Raw genomic sequence first — 19,079 nt, forward strand, 5'->3', positions numbered from 1 at the left:
CCGTCCTTCAAAGGCAAGAAAGCAAGTATTATATAACAGAATCAAAGAAGTTGCATAATAGTAATCAGGTGAATTAGGGCCTATATGACTCTCCCTCTCTCTCCTCTCCAGAGTAAAATGATTAAGGCCAACAACATGAGTAGAATTTGAGATCTAAGCCCCTAAAACCAGATCATGTCTGATTTCAGATTGATCGATTCTATACAGACGTCCACACATTACAAAATTCAAATAATATTCATATCAGCACATTATTAAATATGATGTCTGACCTCAGAGTCTCCAGTCTGCAGTGTGGACTCTCCAGTCCAGTACAGAGCAGCTTCACTTTTTTTGAATCATGCAGGTTGCTGTCACTCAGGTCCAGTTCTGTCAGATGGGAGTTGGACTTCAGAGCTGAGGCCACGACTTCACAGTGAACCTCATTCAACTCGCAGAACCTCAATCTGAATAAAGAATAAAGAAGAAGTTGAACTTCACAGCTGAGACCAGGGGCCCTGGTCTCGCAAACACACTGATTAGTGCTTGTGCAGTGTTTAACGGTGGGCACTAGTGCAATTTGGAGGCGTGCCCAAACCCTCTGCTATTCTCCCTGCCGTGCAAAATGCCTGTGTGCTCTGTGCAAAATCATGAAATGGGCGTGCTTATCACCTGTGCAGGCAAGAATGATGCAGGCCACACTGATTGGTTTGATTGATGTAAAGCCCAGACCCTGGGCATCACATCAAGCAAACCAATCAGATTCCCGTCTCTCTCTCCCTTTAATACCGCTTGTGGGTGTGGAGAACCCGGCACATATTTGTATTATCGATCATAATCATTTTCACCTCATAATTTTCACATAAATCACCCAAATGATGTTAACTCATTGAGTGCCAGCCACTTTTGGAGAACGGACGCTCCCAGTGCCAGAGTTTCAGAGTGTTTTCAGTGATTTCTCAAGGCCCACAGAATATTGTGTGATATTACTATGTAAACACCGAACACACACAAAGAACAAGGAGACTCTATTGTATCATCAGCAAAAAAAAGTTTATTGTTACCATTTTCCGTTCTTTAGTTATGAGCCGGAGAAGATAGGTTGTTTTCAGCGTTTTCAGGCGTTTCAAATTATAAGCTGAGATATTCAGCCTTTTGTGAAATGAAGCATTTCAAGCACATTCACTGACTCTAGCTAATATTTTCTGATGTAGTGACGTGGTGTAGTTGTGTGGTGCCCTGCGTGCCCCACCCCCCTCCCCCCCGCCTCAGCTGCAAACTCCTCCCCACACTAACACACAGCCTCACGCACCCAGCGTCTATTTTCGGAGTGCTCCGTTTTTGTGCGCCGGCTCCCAGCGCACACGGAAAAGCCAAACCGGACTGCTGAGAATGGTTTGGCTTTTCAGTGTCGGGTGCTGCTTTTCTGGCGGCTAATCGTGTGGAGAAACTATGCAGACAGACAGACAGAGGCAGAGGGGCTCAGTTGTGGGAGCGGATTGACTGCTGTTCGCAGCCAACGTCAGCTCCAGCCAGAGCAATCTATATGGCTCTGGCTGCAGCATGAGCGGTTTCTCTTTCATCACGGCTTTTTCCTGCTGTTTTCCTGACCTTTCTCTAATCTGGAGAGCACTGTCGCCACCTAATGAGTCCGTAAAATAGGTTATACACCTTCAATAGCTACAATATTTGTACAGGAGATGCAGGAGGCTTTGATCCACGTCCCACCGCCAAAAAACGCATTTGACGTCGATCGACGTCGTTGGCACTCTACGTCACTATTTACTTTGACGTCGATCGACGTCCTTGGCACTCAATGAGTTAACATACACATGTAAAAATATTTGTTTCTTTAATAGGCAGGGATGTGTGAGAATTTTATTCTAGCCTATTTCAACATATCAAAATTGTCCCAAGTGCCGGGTTCATCTTAATAGGCTATTGCATGCGTGCAATTGCAGGGAAGGGGGTTACTGTATCACTGGCCCACACAACTCTACTCTACTGTGTGTGTGTGTGTGTGTGTGTGTGTGTGTGTGTGTGTGTGTGTGCACACACAAGGTTTTGGAGAGAGAGAGAGAGAGGGGGGTTAGCCTACTGTAGAAAGAGGATATCAGCATGATTGTGGTACTTTACATGTGATACACGTTTTTCAGTGAATAATAGTTGATTGCCTCACTGAGTAATCTGCTGTTACCCAATTTTAGCAGCAGAATTTGATGTTCTGGCATTTGTATTTTAATGGAACATCCGTGCGCAAAGAATTGTGCGCATGCTGACAATAACAGAAGGCAAGGATCGTGGGGACACACCTGGTTTGGCTTGGGGCACGCCCACACCTGTGTTTGGCCCAGACGCCCGCGCAAAACTGGAAGGCATCGTGCCCAACACACAAATTGGCACTGGCGGGAGGCGGACGATAGCATAAGACGTAAGGCGCGCAAACCCGGACTCAAGCGCAAAAAGCGGATAGCGCTTGTACCAAGATAGGGCCCCAAGGATTTCCCGTGCACTGCTGGAGCAGTGCGGAGAATAATTGTGCACTCAGGTGCAGCGGGGTTTTAGACCTGCTTTTCAGAGCTCTAAGCGCAAAGAATTGAGCAAACGTGAGGATTTAGCATGGCCACGCCTGGTTTACCTTAAGGCACACCCACAGGTGTGCCGGGCCTGAAAACCCAGAACCCAGAACTTCAGAGCTGAGGTCTCAGAGTTCACAGACAGAAAGACTGTTTACACATTTAATGTGAAATGAGAGATTATCAAAGCAGAGCTGAGACCAGCATCCTAATCAAAACCTATTAAGCACTCCTCCTCCTCCTAATAATAATAACAATAATTTATACTATAGAATTTGACATTTTCCAAAAGTGATTAATGTATAATATAAGCATAAACCAAACAGAAAAAAATACATGAAGGCAATTGTGTCATATTAAAGCATTTCTGTAAAAAACAGTTTAAGAAAATAATGAAAAATGATGGAGATTTCAGTGTGAGCTCTACAGGCTGTTCAGTTGTGGTAAAACAGCTCAGTAGAACAGCCTGACACCATTAGAGTCAGTCTGGCTTCACCACAGATTTGGTTGGGGTTTAGTAACTTTTAAAGTTTTGAGCCTACAGCGTCATATTTACCACTTTGTCAGCTCGGTCATGTGACTCTCTGTAATTATGATATTTCTAACATGAGCTGAAGGCAGGAGAAGACTGGGGGAAACTTTCATACACAAGTAGTTAGGTAGCTAGCAATCATGTCACGGTGCCAGGGTCTGCATGGGAGATTAGTTCCTGCGCACACACACACACACACACACACACACACACACACACACACACACACACACACACACACACACACATATATATATATATATATATATATTTTTTTTTTATACAGTTTATATATATATATAAAAAAAGATTATACAGTTTATATATAGGCTATAGTTTATACAGGTATGTATATATATGGTTTATATAATACATTAGTATTATTACTAGTATTGTCTTTTAAATGGGCACTGCACTTTTAACATCTTAACACAGCTTTTGTCAGTTTTTTTGTCAGTTTTTATTATATGCGTCTGTGTGTTTTTAATGTGTTTTGTAACATGCACCTGAGCCTGGTGGAAGGAAAAATGTCTGTTGCGTTGTAACAGACAATAACGTTTTTGAATCTTGAATCTTAATCATTGGTATGAAATATTGTAACTGATGGTGGCAGGTATGAAGGATACTCTAGTCTACACCAGGGGTTTTCAAAGTGTGGGAGACTGCACCTCCCCTCAGAGAACATATAAGCCGTTTTCCCACATGCGTACCGGAAAATTACCTGTAAGTCAATATCGGACATTTCCCTGAATTTCCCTTCACACCTGAGCGCTCGCATGTGGGAATCTAGCAGCGAAATTGCCTGTATGTTGGGGGGCGGGGGGAGGGGGGAGCTTATTTGGGGGGTCGGCAAAACTCTGATGGTGAAATAAGTTCGCTTGTCACACAATAAATCACACTCGTTTGACTTAAGAGTAGCGTCAAGCCAGCGTAATAAACACAGCCGATTAACCCCCTCCCCTCTCTGCTCGAGAGAGGCCAGTCCTTCTTCAGTCCTCCGCACTTCGCAGCAGCCTGACACAGGACAGACACAGCGAGAATGGCAGAGGCTTGCAAGCTGCCCAACGCTTGTATGTATGTAGAGAAAGCAAATGCACGAAGCGAAATGTGGAAGTAGTTTGCTTTGATGTGCGCAAATGATTAGATGATGCATGCTGGAAGTGAACATTAAGCAACGTGTGTACACCTCGCCCATGATTGAAGGACCAGTGTCGCGGAAAATGACTGGACCCGTTTCTCACTTGTATCCGTTATCGCGCATACCGCTCTTCTGACTGGCTCGAAACTGGTGAAATGTCCGCGACGACGGGGTCGCGCTTATACCGGCACAACAACTTTCCCACATGAAGGCATTAGACCACGTTCCGGTCATTTAGCGGTACAAAGCGCATGTGGGAAAACGGCTATAGAGTATAGACCAACACCCCCTCCTCCCCACACACACACACACACACACACACACCATTTGTTATTGCCATTATTAGCTACTATTATTGTTCTATGCTCCACTCGGGGATAAGGAGTTCCAAAGATGTTGTAAAAATCTTTATCCTAAATTCTTTAATATTTTAAAACCTATTTATCCTGCTATTTTCAAATAACCTCTTTTAAACATTTTATACATCTTTATCCACTCTGAAGGACTTTTAGTCGTTTTTTTAGCATCTTTAACATCTTTATTATAACTAGCAGGATACCCGCCCCGTGCAGTGTATCAAGTAAATGTTGAGTTCTCTGCATGTTCATCCTCTATGGACTGTGTCTGCAGCCAGGCTGGCCAGCGTGGACAGACGGTTCCCCAGCCCCATAAATCTTGTAGAATTTGTCTGAAATAGCTCCCCAACAGATACAAAAATATGACCATATAATGTGTTTGATGTACATAAAAAGAACTGCTGCAATCGGATTGGTGAAACACGCATTTATAAAAATAATGCATTTTCCTTCTTTCTGGTTTCTCCTCTGACACCCTGAGCTCACCTCACAGAGGCAGTCAGACTGCGGGCGCTGTGCCCCTGGATGAAGCCACGGTCTGCGTGACATAAATTCCGTCATCAGGCTCTCTGCAGACAACCGCATACGCTACTTTTGTGACTCCACGGACATGTCCGGTGGGGCTGTGGATTTTCTTATATTTTTTCCGCGCCACGTCGCGCCTCACACTTTGAAAACTGCTTGTCTACACTGTTCTACACTGTTACTAACGGAGTACTAACCGAGCCTTCCTGCAGTTCCTCACAGCTGGGATCAGTCTCTGTCGCCCCATTGTTGATGTGTTGTAGGCCTCCAGGTCGAACACATCCAGAACCTCCTCTGACATCTGCAGCATGTAGGCCAGAGCTGAGCAGTGAATCTCAGGGAGTTTAACTGATCTGTTCTCTGACTTCAGGAACTTTTGGATCTCCTGGTGTACTGACTGGTCATTCATCTCAATCAAACAGTGGAAGATGTTGATGCTTCTTTCAGGAGATGTATTGTAGTCTTCTCCTTTTTTAACATCAGTGTTCATCTCCTTCAGGTTACTGATGGCTCTCTGGATGCTTTCAGGCCTGCTCTCTGTCTGACCCAGCAGGCCTTGTAAGAGTTTCTGGCTGGACTCCAGTGAGAGGCCATGAAGGAAGCGGACCAAGAGGTCCAGGTGGCCATTTTTACTGTTCAGGGATTTGACCATGGCTCTCCTCAGAAAGACATCCAGGGATTGTTCACTATCTTCTTCTTCTTCTTCTTCTTCTTCTTCTTCTCCTTCTTCTTTTTCTTCCTCTTCTTTCAGGAATGTCTCCAGTACCCCCTCATCCCCGTTTGTGTGACAGTGGAACATGTAGACAGCAGCGAGAAACTCCTGAATGCTCAGATGGACAAAACAGAAGACCTTCTCCTGCTGGTACAGCACACACTCCTCTTTAAAGATCTGTGTGAAGACTCCTGAGTACACTGAGGCTGCTGTGATATCAATGGCGCACTCTTTCAGGTCGGCTTCATAGAAGATCAGGTTGCCCTTCTCCAGCTGCTCAAAAGCTAGTTTTCCCAGAGAGAGAATCATCTCCCTGGTCTCTGTAGTCCAGTGTGGATCTGTCTCAGCTCTCCCATGATACTTGATGTTCTGCTGTTTGCACTGAACCAGCAGGAAGTGGATGTACATCTCAGTCAGGGTCTTGGGCAGGTCTTTTCCCTCACTGGTTTTCAACAGATCCTCCAGAACGGTAGCAGAGATCCAGCAGAAGACTGGGATGTGGCACATGATGTGAAGGGTCCGTGACGTCTTGATGTGTTTGATTATTCTTTTGGCCTGCTGCTCATCTGTGAATCTCTTCTTGAAGTACTCTTCCTTCTGTGGGTCAGTGAAGCCTCTCACCTCTGTCACCATGTCAACAAACTTTCCAGGGATCTGATTGGCTGCTGCAGGTCGTGTGGTTACCCAGATGCGAGCAAGGGGAAGCAGTCTCCTCTTGATGAGGTTTGTCAGCAGCACATCCACTGAGGTCGACTCTGTAACATCCGTTACAACCTTGTTGTTCTGGAAGTCTAGAGGAAGTCGACACTCATCCAGACCATCAAAGATGAACACAACCTGGAACTCGTCAAACCGGCAGATTCCTGCTTCTTTGGTTTCAGGAAAGAAGCGATGAAGAAGTTCCACCAAGCTGAACTCTTTATCTTTCAGCAGATTCAGCTCTCGGAAAGTGAACAAAAATAGGAATTGTATGTCCTGGTTGGCTTTGTCCTCAGCCCAGTCCAGAGTGAACTTCTGTGTTAAGACTGTTTTCCCAATGCCAGCCACTCCCTTTGTCATCAATGTTCTGGTTGGTTTGTCTCTACCAGGTAAGGGATTAAAGATGTCTTCACATCTGATGGTTGTTTCTGGTCTCACTGGTTTCCTGGACGCTGCTTCAATCTGTCTGATCTCATGTTCATCATTGACCTCTCCACTCCCTCCCTCTGTGAGGTAATGCTCTGTGTACATCTGATTCAGAAGTGTTGGGTTTCCTGCTTTAGCAATGCCCTCAAACAAACACTGAAACTTCTCCTTCAGACTGGATTTGTGTTTTTGTTGTGGATGTTGATGTTGAGTTTCTGAAAGAACAAAGAACATCAGTGAGCAGATGTTTTGGTAAACATGAGAAATGTGAACATTTCCTGGTAAATGTGTATCTCCACTCCATGACATCTCTTCAGCTCATCACTGGTGAGTGGACAAACAGGTCCTGATTGTGTGCAGCTCAGTGTGAAAGACAACTGCTGTGGTGCTGTTTTGTTTCCCAGTGTGCCTCATTATGTTCAGCATATTACACTCACATTAACAAATTAATAATTTTACCAGATTATCCAGAGGGATTCTGCTCATTGACCTTTAAATCGTGTAATGAATATATCTAGTTTGGCAAATGTTTAGATTTTCAGCAGTTTGGACATGCTCATGGCTTCTATAATTTTAAAGTCAAGCTGAACCCGTTCGTCACGTGCGTCCGAGTCCTTTTCAGACTGAAAACAAATTGAGAGGCGGACCATATACAGTGTCGATGATTTGATTTGACAATTCTGTCGACTGGCTTTGGCATTGGTCAATCATGGCGTGTTCCACCCCCAAATCGAGTGGGATTCAGCCTGTTGTCGTGCTACGCGAGTGGGATCCGCAGAGTACCAGGCAGCCAGCTGCTTCGTGCGGAGCGAGCAGACAATCCGTTGCATGGGTGCTGCCCGCCCGCCTGGGATCTCCGAGGGGCGACCCCTGACTACCACACTCTCAAGCGTGCGCCATTCACGCTATTTCTGTAAATACGATATTCCTGGAATGCGCGTTTTAACGAGCCAGTTACATTTCTTTGCATTCTTAGAGATTATAGTTTTTGTTTTTTGTTGTTTCATACAATTGGCCAAGTTAGTAGTTATGGTTATATTTATGGGATAGGAATTCTGCCAGATGACAGGCACTAGGCGCCATTTTCTACTTCATTTGGAAGAGAAAATTATCCTGAAATGAAGATTTGATTGACAGCTGCATGTTGTGATATGATTGGTTGAAATGGGGTAGAAATTTGATAGTACTAGGTGAAGTCAGCAAACTGTAGATTGCTGTTATCAATGATATCTTGAAAAATTAACTTTTGATGTGAAAAAGTGTGAAAAACGAAAGAAATTAGATTTTTGTGATTTTTTTGGCATACATTATTAAATAGGTGCACTGCATACCCAGGTATTTGAACTAAAAGAAAAGAAAAGTCATTTTTGGGTTCATCTCGACTTTAAACTTTCAGCAGAGTTTGGACATGCTCATGGCTTCTATCATTTTAAACTATAGCCACTATAAACTGTAAAGTTCCAACACGAAGCAGGGCTAAACTCAGTTTCTTTATCTTGTGTTCTTGTTGGAATGGATTTGGCATGTTTCAAACCAATGATGACTCAAATACATTCAGAATAAATTAAACAGGTCTTAACAAGTCAAATGAGATCAAAATGAGCAAAACTCAAATATAATGTTCTTCTCTCTCTCTAATAATTTGTTTCTTGTTTGGTTATATGCTCTTTCTTTGTTGCGGTTGAGAACTGTGGCTTGACAGCATCTTCCAGCTACAGCTTGTGCACCTGATTCAAATGAATTAGATGAGGTGCCCCAAATGATTTGTTCCTATATTGTTTTGTCAATTCTTTCACTTATAGGTGGCATCACTGTCTTGAAAACTAAGCAAAACTCTAACAGACATAAATCACCCATTGTCCACCACCTCCCCTCTCTCTCCATGACATTAAAGCTGTTAAAGACTCTTACTCCTCTGCAGCTCCTCAGCCAGCTCCTCCTGCTTCATTCTCCTCAGGAAGAGCAGTGTGATGTTTAGAAAAGCCTCTGTGCTCCTCCTCGGATCTTCCTCCACACCATCCACCTCCTCCTCCACCCTCTGGCTCTCTGAGCATTCTGCCTCATCTGGACTCAGAACCCTCCGGAACCTTCTCAGCTCCATCTTCACAAAGGTGATGATGTTCTCCTCAAGCAGCTGGAACAGAATAATATACACATTAAACCTTCATACTAAAATCTGCAGACACAATTACATCCATCTTCAGAGACTGAAAGCCTGCACTGATCTAAAGAGTGCAGCATGGAGATTCAACATGATCTCATAAATAATTATGGAATAGAAATGTTGACCCACAGCACAAAGCCTTCTAGTTTCACAACAATGGCTCTAAAATAGTTGAATGTGAACATCAGTTTCTGCCTCAGTCCACAGCTACTTCCTGGTTACTGAGCCGGCTGTGACCACAGAGTTGCCCCAGTAGAGAGTTGTGGGAGCCTCATCCCCGCCTCATCCTCGCCTCGGCCCCGCCCTCTAGTGGTCAAACAAACTTTATTTTTGAACAATTTTAAATGTGTTTTGGTGAAAGTAGAACGTCTGTGCTGTGGACCCACGTTACTATGTCACAATTCTTTGTGAGACTGAGTTGGGACATTATAATGACCAGAATGGTTTATATGCTGCGCCCTGCAGATAATTACAATCATGACAGTAGTCAGATAACTTTCTTAATTTTTAGAAATCCATCTTTCTTTCTTATTCTTAGTACTTATTAGGATTTTGCTTATATTATTGTAGTACTGGAGATGTACTCACCAGTTTCCTGGACGCTGCTTCAATCTGTCTGATCTCATGTTCATCATTGACCTCTCCACTCCCTCCCTCTGTGAGGTAATGCTCTGTGTAGGTCTGATTCAGAAGTGTTGGGTTTCCTGCTTTAGCAATGCCCTCAAACAAACACTGAAACTTCTCCTTCAGACTGGATTTGTGTTTTTGTTGTGGATGTTGAGTTTCTGAAAGAACAAAGAACATCAGTGAGCAGATGTTTTGGTAAACATGAGAAATGTGAACATTTCCTGGTAAATGTGTATCTCCACTCCCTGACATCTCTTCAGCTCATCAGTGTTGAGTGGACAAACAGGTCCTGATTGTGTGCAGCTCAGTGTGAAAGACAACTGGTGTGGTGCTGTTTTGTTTCCCAGTGTGCACCACTGTGTTCAGCATATTACACTCACATTAACAAATGAATAATTTTACCAGATTATCCAGAGGGATTCTGCTCATTGACCTTTAAATCTTGTAATGAATAGATCTTGTTTGGCAAATGTTTAGATTTTCAGCAGAGTTTGGACATGCTCATGGCTTCTATCATTTTAAACTATAGCCACTATAAACTGTAAAGTTCCAACATGAAGCAGGGCTAAACTCAGTTTCTTTATCTTGTGTTCTTGTTGGAATGGATTTGGCATGTTCCAAACCGATGATGACTCAAATACATTCAGAAAAAATGTAACAGGTTTTAACAAGTCAAATGAGATCAAAATGAACAAAACTCAAATATAATGTTCTTCTCTCTCTAATAATTTGTTTCTTGTTTGGTTATATGTTCTTTCTTTGTTGCGGTTGAGAACTGTGGCTTGACAGCATCTTCCAGCTACAGCTTGTGCACCTGATTCAAATGAATTAGATGAGGTGCCCCAAATGATTAGTTCCTATATTGTTTTGCCAATTCTTTCAGTTATAGGTGGCATCCCTGTCTTGAAAACTAAGCAAAACTCTAACAGACATAAATCACCCATTCTCCACCTCCTCCCGTCTCTCTCCATGACATTAAAGCTGTTAAAGACTCTTACTCCTCTGCAGCTCCTCCTGCTTCATTCTCCTCAGGAAGAGCAGAAAAGCCTCTGTGCTCCTCCTCAGCTCTTCCTCCACACCATCCAGCACCTCCTCCTCCCTCTGTCTCTCTGAGCATTCTGCCTCATCTGGACTCAACCTTCTCAGCTCCATCTTCACAAAGGTGATGATGTTCTCCTCAAGCAGCTGGAACAGAATAATATACATATTAAACCTTCATACTAAAATCTGCAGACAAAATTACATCCATCTTCAGAGACTGAAAGCCTGCACTGATCTAAAGAGTGCAGCATGGAGATTCAACATGAGCTCACAAATAATTATGGAATAGAAATGTTGACCCACAGCACAAAGCCTTCTAGTTTCACAACAATGGCTCTAAAATTGTTGAATGTGAACATCAGTTTCTGCCTCAGTCCACAGCTACTTCCTGGTTACTGAGCCGGCTGTGACCACCGAGTTGCCCCAGTAGAGAGTTGTGGGAGCATCATCCTCGCCTCGGCCCCGACCTCTAGCGGCCAAATGTGCAGAACGTCTGGGCTGTGGACCCACGTTACTATGTCACAATTCTTTGTGAGACTGTGTTGGGACATTATAATGACCAGAATGGTTTATATGCTACGCCCTGCAGAAAATTACAATCATGACACTAGTCAGATAACTTTCTTAATTTTTAGAAATCCATCTTTCTTTCTTTCTTTCTTTCTTTCTTTCTTTCTTTCTTTCTTTCTTTCTTATTCTTAGTACTTATTAGGATTTTGCTTATATTATTGTAGTACTGGAGGTGTACCGTTAGGGGGGGCTGTATGGAAAGTACTGTACTGACATATTTGGGTCAAAGGTTTCTCTTGTCCATGAAATGACATCATCCTAAGATACAAAGGAAGAGCAGCTGATGTTGATGATACTGATTGAGGACGCTGACAGATGAACTGCATGGATCAAAAGCAGTCTGGTAGCTGAAGTGAAGCTATGTTTCTTGAGGACAGTTGGTCGTGTGTGGACACACAGACCTGTGAAGCTATGTTTCTTGAGGACAGCTGGTCGTGTGTGGACGCACAGACCTGTGAAGCTATGTTTCTTGAGGACAGTTGGTCGTGTGTGGACACACAGACCTGTGAAGCTATGTTTCTTGAGGACAGTTGGTCATGTGTGGATACACAGACCTGTGAAGCTATGTTTCTTGAGGACAGCTGGTCGTGTGTGGACACACAGACCTGTGAAGCTATGTTTCTTGAGGGCAGCTGGTCATGTGTGGACGCACAGACCTGTGAAGCTATGTTTCTTGAGGACAGCTGGTCGTGTGTGGACACACAGACCTGTGAAGCTATGTTTCTTGAGGACAGCTGGTCGTGTGTGGACACACAGACCTGTGAAGCTACTGTTTCTTGAGGACAGCTGGTCGTGTGTGGACACACAGACCTGTGAAGCTATGTTTCTTGAGGACAGTTGGTCGTGTGTGGACACACAGACCTGTGAAGCTACTGTTTCTTGAGGACAGCTGGTCGTGTGTGGACACACAGACCTGTGAAGCTGTTTCTTGAGGACAGCTGGTCGTGTGTGGACACACAGACCTGTGAAGCTATGTTTCTTGAGGACAGTTGGTCATGTGTGAACGCACAGACCTGTGGAACTGATGATTAAGACTGTTTGGTAACTAACGCAGCAGTAGCGTCCGCTATGTTAGTTACCAAACTAACGTAGCAGAAGCTACGGGAGTAGCAATCAACACCACGTGACATGATAGACTTGCACCTCCTCGAACTACAGTATATTACAGTATATATAGGATATTTGATCAACACGCAACACTATCAGATTTGGGGATTGTGGATTTCCTAAGCATCCAGCCTTTGAATGAAGACCAGAACAAGCAACATCCCAAGTGGTCCAAATGAAACCGACGCCATGGAGCTGGGTATCACCAAGCCAACCATGCCCCAGTTCAGAGCGACGCCGTGACAGATAGCACAGAAGATCAAGAAGACCAGTGAATTAATTAACTGTAATCTTTACCCTGCTGCCTAAACAGAGATCACTTGCAAACACATAAGTGAGTAAGTTTCACTCTCACGTCAGTACACTAGAGATAGAGATTTCATCTTACATTAGGGCTAAAGGCTAATGGTAAGGGAGGACATAAGACTTAGTGATTGGGTTAGGCCAGCAGTTCTCAAAGTTTAGACTGCGCCTCCACTGGGGGGCGCAAGACAACTTGAGAGGAGGTGCGGTCGTGAGTGGGAAAAATCTAAGAGAAGAAAATGTGCAACCAGAGACGGTAGGATATCAAATCTCTGGCGCTACTTGGCCATGCTGCACAATGGCTACGCAGCCTCCGCCGCATGAATCAGCCGGGGGCGGAGCTCCTGCAGTCTGGCTGCCTGAGGCGAGTGAGGAGCTGTCAGAGGAGAAGCTTCAGGGAGGAGGAAATCATGATTTCTTTAAATGTGTGTTTCACAAATCCAATCACGGCAGTTATTTGTATGTACATCAAGCACATGTGCTCATGTTTTTGTATCTGTTGGGGAGCTATTTCTGATTAATCTTATGACATTTATGGGGCTGGGAAACTGTCCGCGCTGGCCAGCCTGCAGCACACATTACAGGTTTAATGTGCAGAGAAGCAACATTTACAGGTACACAGATGCACTGCACGTAGTCTCTTAATACGTTCACTGCCGTTGATGAGATATCTCGTCTTAAAAAATCCAACGGTTGACTGCCGTTGACGAGATATCTTGTCTTAAAAAAAAAAAAAAAAAATTGACGGTGGGACGTGGATCCAACCCTTTTACGTCTCCTATACAAATATTGGAGGTATTGAATGTGTATAATCTATTTTACCGACACACTGAGTGGCGACAGTGCTCTCCAGAGTAGAAAGATCCGAGCCAAAACTGCAGGGGAAAGCGCGAGGAAGCCGTTCTCATACTGTAAAATGGATTGGCACAGCGGTGGCGCACAACGGTGGGGGGTTCCAAGAATAGACTGGGTGCACACTTTGAAACACGCAGCATAAATAAGCCCAGAATCGCAAGAGCTTCATCAGAGCTCTCAACCGAAACGCCAAGAAACGAGCGAGCCCCATCCAGACTCGCCCCGACGAGGGGCAGCCAGGCAGCAGCCAGGCAGCAGCAACTCGTTTGTGACAGACCCGCTGCAGAGCCAAGGAGGGCGGAGGAGAACGCCCACGGAGGGAGGAGTTTGAAGCAGAGGGGGGTTTCCTGCTGTTATGGAGGAAATTACTGTTCAAAACTATTGTTTAGATGTCTGACGTCTTACTGATGCCAAAAATGAATGGTTAAAGTGACTGTTCTATCGAATTTCACAAAAAGCCGTTTATCTCAGCTTAAATTTTCAGACGCTGAAACCATGCTGTATTCAACTGCTAATGCTTACATAACTACTAACTCTACAAACTAACTCTTTTAGACAGAGAAAGCACACATTCTATTAGTTATTTTGAGATATTGTGTGTTCACAAAATCCTAACAGAAAAGAATCCTCGGCTCTTGAAAGATGAGCCAGAATCCTCAAAAAAAAAACTTGGCAGAAGCTAACTAGAGTATTGAAAAACGGTTGGCAGTGAATGTGTTAAGACGGTTTGCTCTCGCAATTTTCAAATGCTTCCGACTAAACGTCTGTACTTGGAACTGGGAAAACTTGGTCAAAACGGAAAAGGAAACTCAGGGAAAGTAATGAGTGATGATAGGGTGATATCCTGGATGTCCCGCCTAAAGGCAGGTGATTGGAGAAATCTGAGCGGATGTCCCGCCTCATCTGCTCGTATTTCTTTAATCACCTGCATCGGTTCAAACTTCCTCTGGTCTGAAGCGTTTTTTCCCCCACAACTTCCTTTGACCATGTTCAGTGGGCGTGAATTACAGACTGTCTAAGGTGCATTCGCAGAATGTAGAAGAGACAGTCTGGCTTGAGGGACTACACTGCACGGGACGGGTATCCTGCCAGTTAGAATAAAGATGTGTTAAAAAAAACTATTAAAAGTCCTTCAGAGTGGATGATGTTTAAAATGTTTAAAGAAGATATTTGAAAAAAAGGATAAAGATCTTAAAGAATATAGGATAAAGATGTTTACAACATTTTTGGAACTTGTTTGTATGCCCGAGTGCAACATACAACAATAATAGTAATAATGGTAATAATAATTGGTGTAAGGGGGGGTGCACAGCTCTCTATATGTTCTCTCAGGGGAGGCTCACTCTCCCACACTTTCAAAACCCCTGGGTTAGGCATAACTTAGTAACTCCTAACCATAATAACTAGCCGTGATGTTAGGCATAACTTATAGGGCTGTGGTGATTCACTTATCTCCCGATTCGATACTATCACGATACTTGGGTGCCGATTCAATATATATTGCGATTCTTAAGTATTGCGATTCTACGATTATTGCGCTTCGATATTACGATTTATTGCGATTTTTGTTTCTTTTTTTCTTTTCTTTTTTCAGTTCGTTTGCTTTTTTACACTAGATTAGAACATGGGAAAAGTTGAATCATACACTAGAGACTGTATATTATATCATGAGTAGGGCTGGGCGATATAGTTAAAAACAGGGGCGGACTGGGATCATAATTCAGGCCGGGCATTAGATACCAAGCAGGCCAGGCCGATATGGGCCGACGCGCGGGAAATTTGTCCGTTTGAAGCCCAATTTGGGCCAAGTCCAAGCACCCACTTTAACCCTGAAGTGTAATTATTACTTCAGACTAACTAATAAAGTAATAAAACCACTAGTAAACCAGTAGGCGGCGCCTGGCTTGCTGTTCAGTGAGTGGCCTGACTGCGGGCACCAAAAAACAATTCTGGAATAAAAGATCGATTCAAAAAATCGTGACATTAAAAATCGCGATACTTAACACATTCACTGCCAACCGTTTTTTTTTTTACTGTAGGTAGCTTCTGCCAAGGTTTTTTTTTGAGGATTCTGGCTCATCTTTCAAGAGCCGAGGATTATTTTCTGCTAGTATTTTGTGAACACAAAATATCTCAAAATAACTAATAGAATGTGTGCTTTCTCTGTCTAAAAGAGTTAGTTTGTAGAGTTAGTAGTTATGTAGGCATTAGCATTTGAATACAGCATGGTTTCAGGGTCTGAAAATTTAAGCTGAGATAAATGGCTTTTTGTGAAATTCGATAGAACAGTCACTTAAAATTTATTTTTGGCATCAGTAAGACGTCAGACATCTAAACAATAGTTTTGAACAGTAATTTCCTCCATAACAGCAGGAAACCCCCCTCTCCTTCAAACTCCTCCCTCCGTGTGTGTTCTTCTCCTCCCTCCGTGGCTCTGCAGCGGGCGTGTCACAAGCGAGTTTCTGCTGCTGCTGCTGCTGCTGCCTGTCTGCTGGCGGCCGCTCTGAGTCTGGATGGGCTCGCTCGTTTCTTGGGGTTTCGGTTGAGAGCTTTGATGAAGCTTTTGCGATTCTGGTCTTATTTATGCTGCGTGTTTCAAAGTGTGTTGCACCCATAATCTATTATGCAAATTTGCAATCCCCCACCGCCAGCTCTCAGCGCGAAAGCGAAAGCGTTTTCGCCATCCATTTTCATGAGAATGGCTTCCTCACGCAGCTGTTTTATCTTGGCTTTCTCTCGTCTGGAGAGCACTGTCGCCACTTAGTGGGTCGGTAAAATAGATTATACACATTCAATACCTCCCATATTTGTATAGGAGATGTAAAAGGCTTTGATCGACGTCCCACCGTCAAAAAAAAAAAAAAAAATTTTGGGACGAGATATCTTGTCCACGGCAGTCAACCGTTGGTTTCTGCTTGACGAGATATCTCGTCAACGGCAGTGAACGTGTTAAGTGAATCGATTTCCCCCCCCACCCCTAATAACTTAGTAACTCCTAACCATAATAACTAGCTGTGATGATACAGTAGCCTTTGTCCTTTTTGTAACAGGTTTATTTCACTTGATGGTGAAGTACAAGGTGTTTTTGTGTGTAGCTGAAGTAAATTGTGTTATTTCTTTTCACACCGTAAATATGGAGTCCAGGTCTGTTTGATGCTCCTGGGCAGATGGACCACTGGAAACCTCTGACCTCTCCTCGACTCTGTTGAGAAGACATGATGTATGACGTCAGATAAGGTCACACACAGACACACACACAGACACACACACACACACACACACACACACACACACACACACACACACACACACACACACACACACACACACACACACACACACACACACACACACACAATGAACTCAACTGTGTAAATGCTGCTCTGATTGGATGTGATGAAGGATCGGACCAATTCTACATCTGATAACTGTGAATCTGACAACAGCATCTGTTGTGATCATCAGTTTCAAATCAATACCTCAGATCAGTAGAGTGCTGTCCATCTTTGAAGTTAAAAGGGTGAGACATAGACCGGTCACTCTTCATGGACACACAGCTGGGCTCAGGGGAGTCTGCTCTCTCCTGCTGCATCCTGAGAGAAACACATTATGAACATTGTGAAGGTATCTGTGTCTTTATGAAGAAGACAATCAGGATGGGCTCTTCACAGGTTAGTCGGTTCAGGAGAGGCAGGCACACAGACTGCTGGTGGTTCAGCTGGTAGCTAGGCTGCTGCTGGGGCTTGGCCTGGTAGCTAGGCTGCTGCTGGGGCTTGGCCTGGTAGCTAGGCTGAAAATCGTACTACCAGTATAGATACACAAGCTTGCGTTAGGAGCGCGCTGATAGGCTTAGCTTGTAAACAACTACGGTGGCTCGTAGTGGACAAACATCATGACATTGCGTTTTCATCCTTATTCCTGTCTAACGTTAGCCCCCAGATGTCCGTCAATTCTTGTGCCTGTTGACGAGCGATTTAAACACAGCGACAGATCGATTCCAAAGGGTTGAATCAAGCGACAGGGAGAAAAATAAATATATCGGTGTGAACACAGCTTTAGCCTATTATCTGCCTCCCGCAAGTGTCATTTTGCGCTCTGGCGAAGATACCATCGCATGGTTCCGAGCGTAAACGCAGTTTTGGGCGCTGCCCGGGCCAAAATAGGAGTTCCAGCGCAATGTGTTGGAAAAAAGGGCCTTTGTTGCTCTCAATTTTACCGCCACCAAATAGTAGGTCTTAGTGCAAAAAACCCCACTACGCCAGGCGTACGCCTGAGCGCAAACAGTATTCTCCGCGCAGTGCAAGAAATCCTCGCTTGGATACATTAAGCACGGCATGGATTTCACTCTCTAACACCTCACGCCTGCACACACTCTTCCCTCCTCAGAATGCCACGTTGATTTTCAACTATCTACATTGCAGAAAAAACACCTTGATTTAAAAATGAGAATTCGTTTGTCATGGTTTTATTAGGCTACATAATTCCCGACCATACAGGTCTGTGGTGTGAGGTAACAGTAGATTGCTTTTGAGAAAGTTGTGCCGGTGTTGTGCCAAAAAGTGATTTGCTGCCAGAAACTGATTTCGCTCCGTGGGACCACACACAGCGCTGCCTCTACCCACACTGTGAGCCCACATTCTCCAGGGAGACCACCTCCGGCGGGCAGACCCCCCTGTGCCAAAAAGTGATCTGTGTTTTGAATTTGATTACCAGGGGAACAAGGGTCTGGCAGGGCGGTAGTCTGTGTGTAGCCCAGGGAGGCGTGGGGTGCACAGGTTCAGCTAGTGCGCCATGAACTGGAGGGGGGTCTCCCCCGGAGGTGGTCTCCCCGGAAAAGGTGGGAGCTGGGCCGGGTAGGCAGGCTGGGTGGTGGGGGTGGGTCAGTGCCCTGGGTGTCCGGGGCTGGCCATGGGGCTCACAGGGTGGGTAGAGGCAGCGCTGTGCGTGGTCCCGCGGGGCGAAATCTGGCAGCAAATCACTTTTTGACACAAATGCCGGTAGGCTATACAGTAACCTCTTTCCCCGCTGTTGTACCATGCAACAATAGCTTAACCCGAGTGCACAATTCTGATATAGGCTATTTAAATAGGATATAATTAAAATCTCACACATCCCTACCCTATTAAAGAAACTAATATTTTTAAATGTGTTTAAATGTGCCTATATCCTCGATCCTCAAACTCCGGACTCTGGTTCGGATCCGGACCCAGACGCCATCCTATGCGGACCCAGCCATATAACCTACAAATCATTGAGAATTATACAATTTTCACGGAGCATTTCTATTTTAAACTGCACCGCTTTATAGCCATTACGGTACTTGTTTATCAGCACAGGAAACTCGCTGACCAATGCATGCGTTGTAAATCATCACATGTGATTCTACTCAGCCAATCAAATGGGCTGCCTAGCTTCCCTGCGAGTGACGTGACACACAGGGGCAGAGCAATGAGAGCATTCGCTCTGCAC

General features: G+C 44.4%; 1 protein-coding gene across 1 annotated transcript in view; it reads right to left on the bottom strand.

The window, feature by feature from the left end:
• Positions 1-19,079, bottom strand: part of LOC310791539 (NLR family CARD domain-containing protein 3-like) — a gene marked incomplete at both ends in the record, with an annotated part of 38,054 nt that overhangs the window by 6,117 nt on the left and 12,858 nt on the right. Inside the window, 4 exons of the mRNA XM_083653212.1 lie at positions 273-446; positions 5,304-7,158; positions 12,750-12,757; positions 17,090-17,203. Coding sequence (XP_083509338.1) covers positions 273-446; positions 5,304-7,158; positions 12,750-12,757; positions 17,090-17,203 — 2,151 coding nt within the window. The remainder of the gene's footprint in view (positions 1-272; positions 447-5,303; positions 7,159-12,749; positions 12,758-17,089; positions 17,204-19,079) is intronic.

This window comes from Poromitra crassiceps, assembly GCF_964638095.1.
Source record: "Poromitra crassiceps genome assembly, chromosome: 16".
NCBI classification, from domain to species: Eukaryota; Metazoa; Chordata; class Actinopteri; order Beryciformes; family Melamphaidae; genus Poromitra; species Poromitra crassiceps.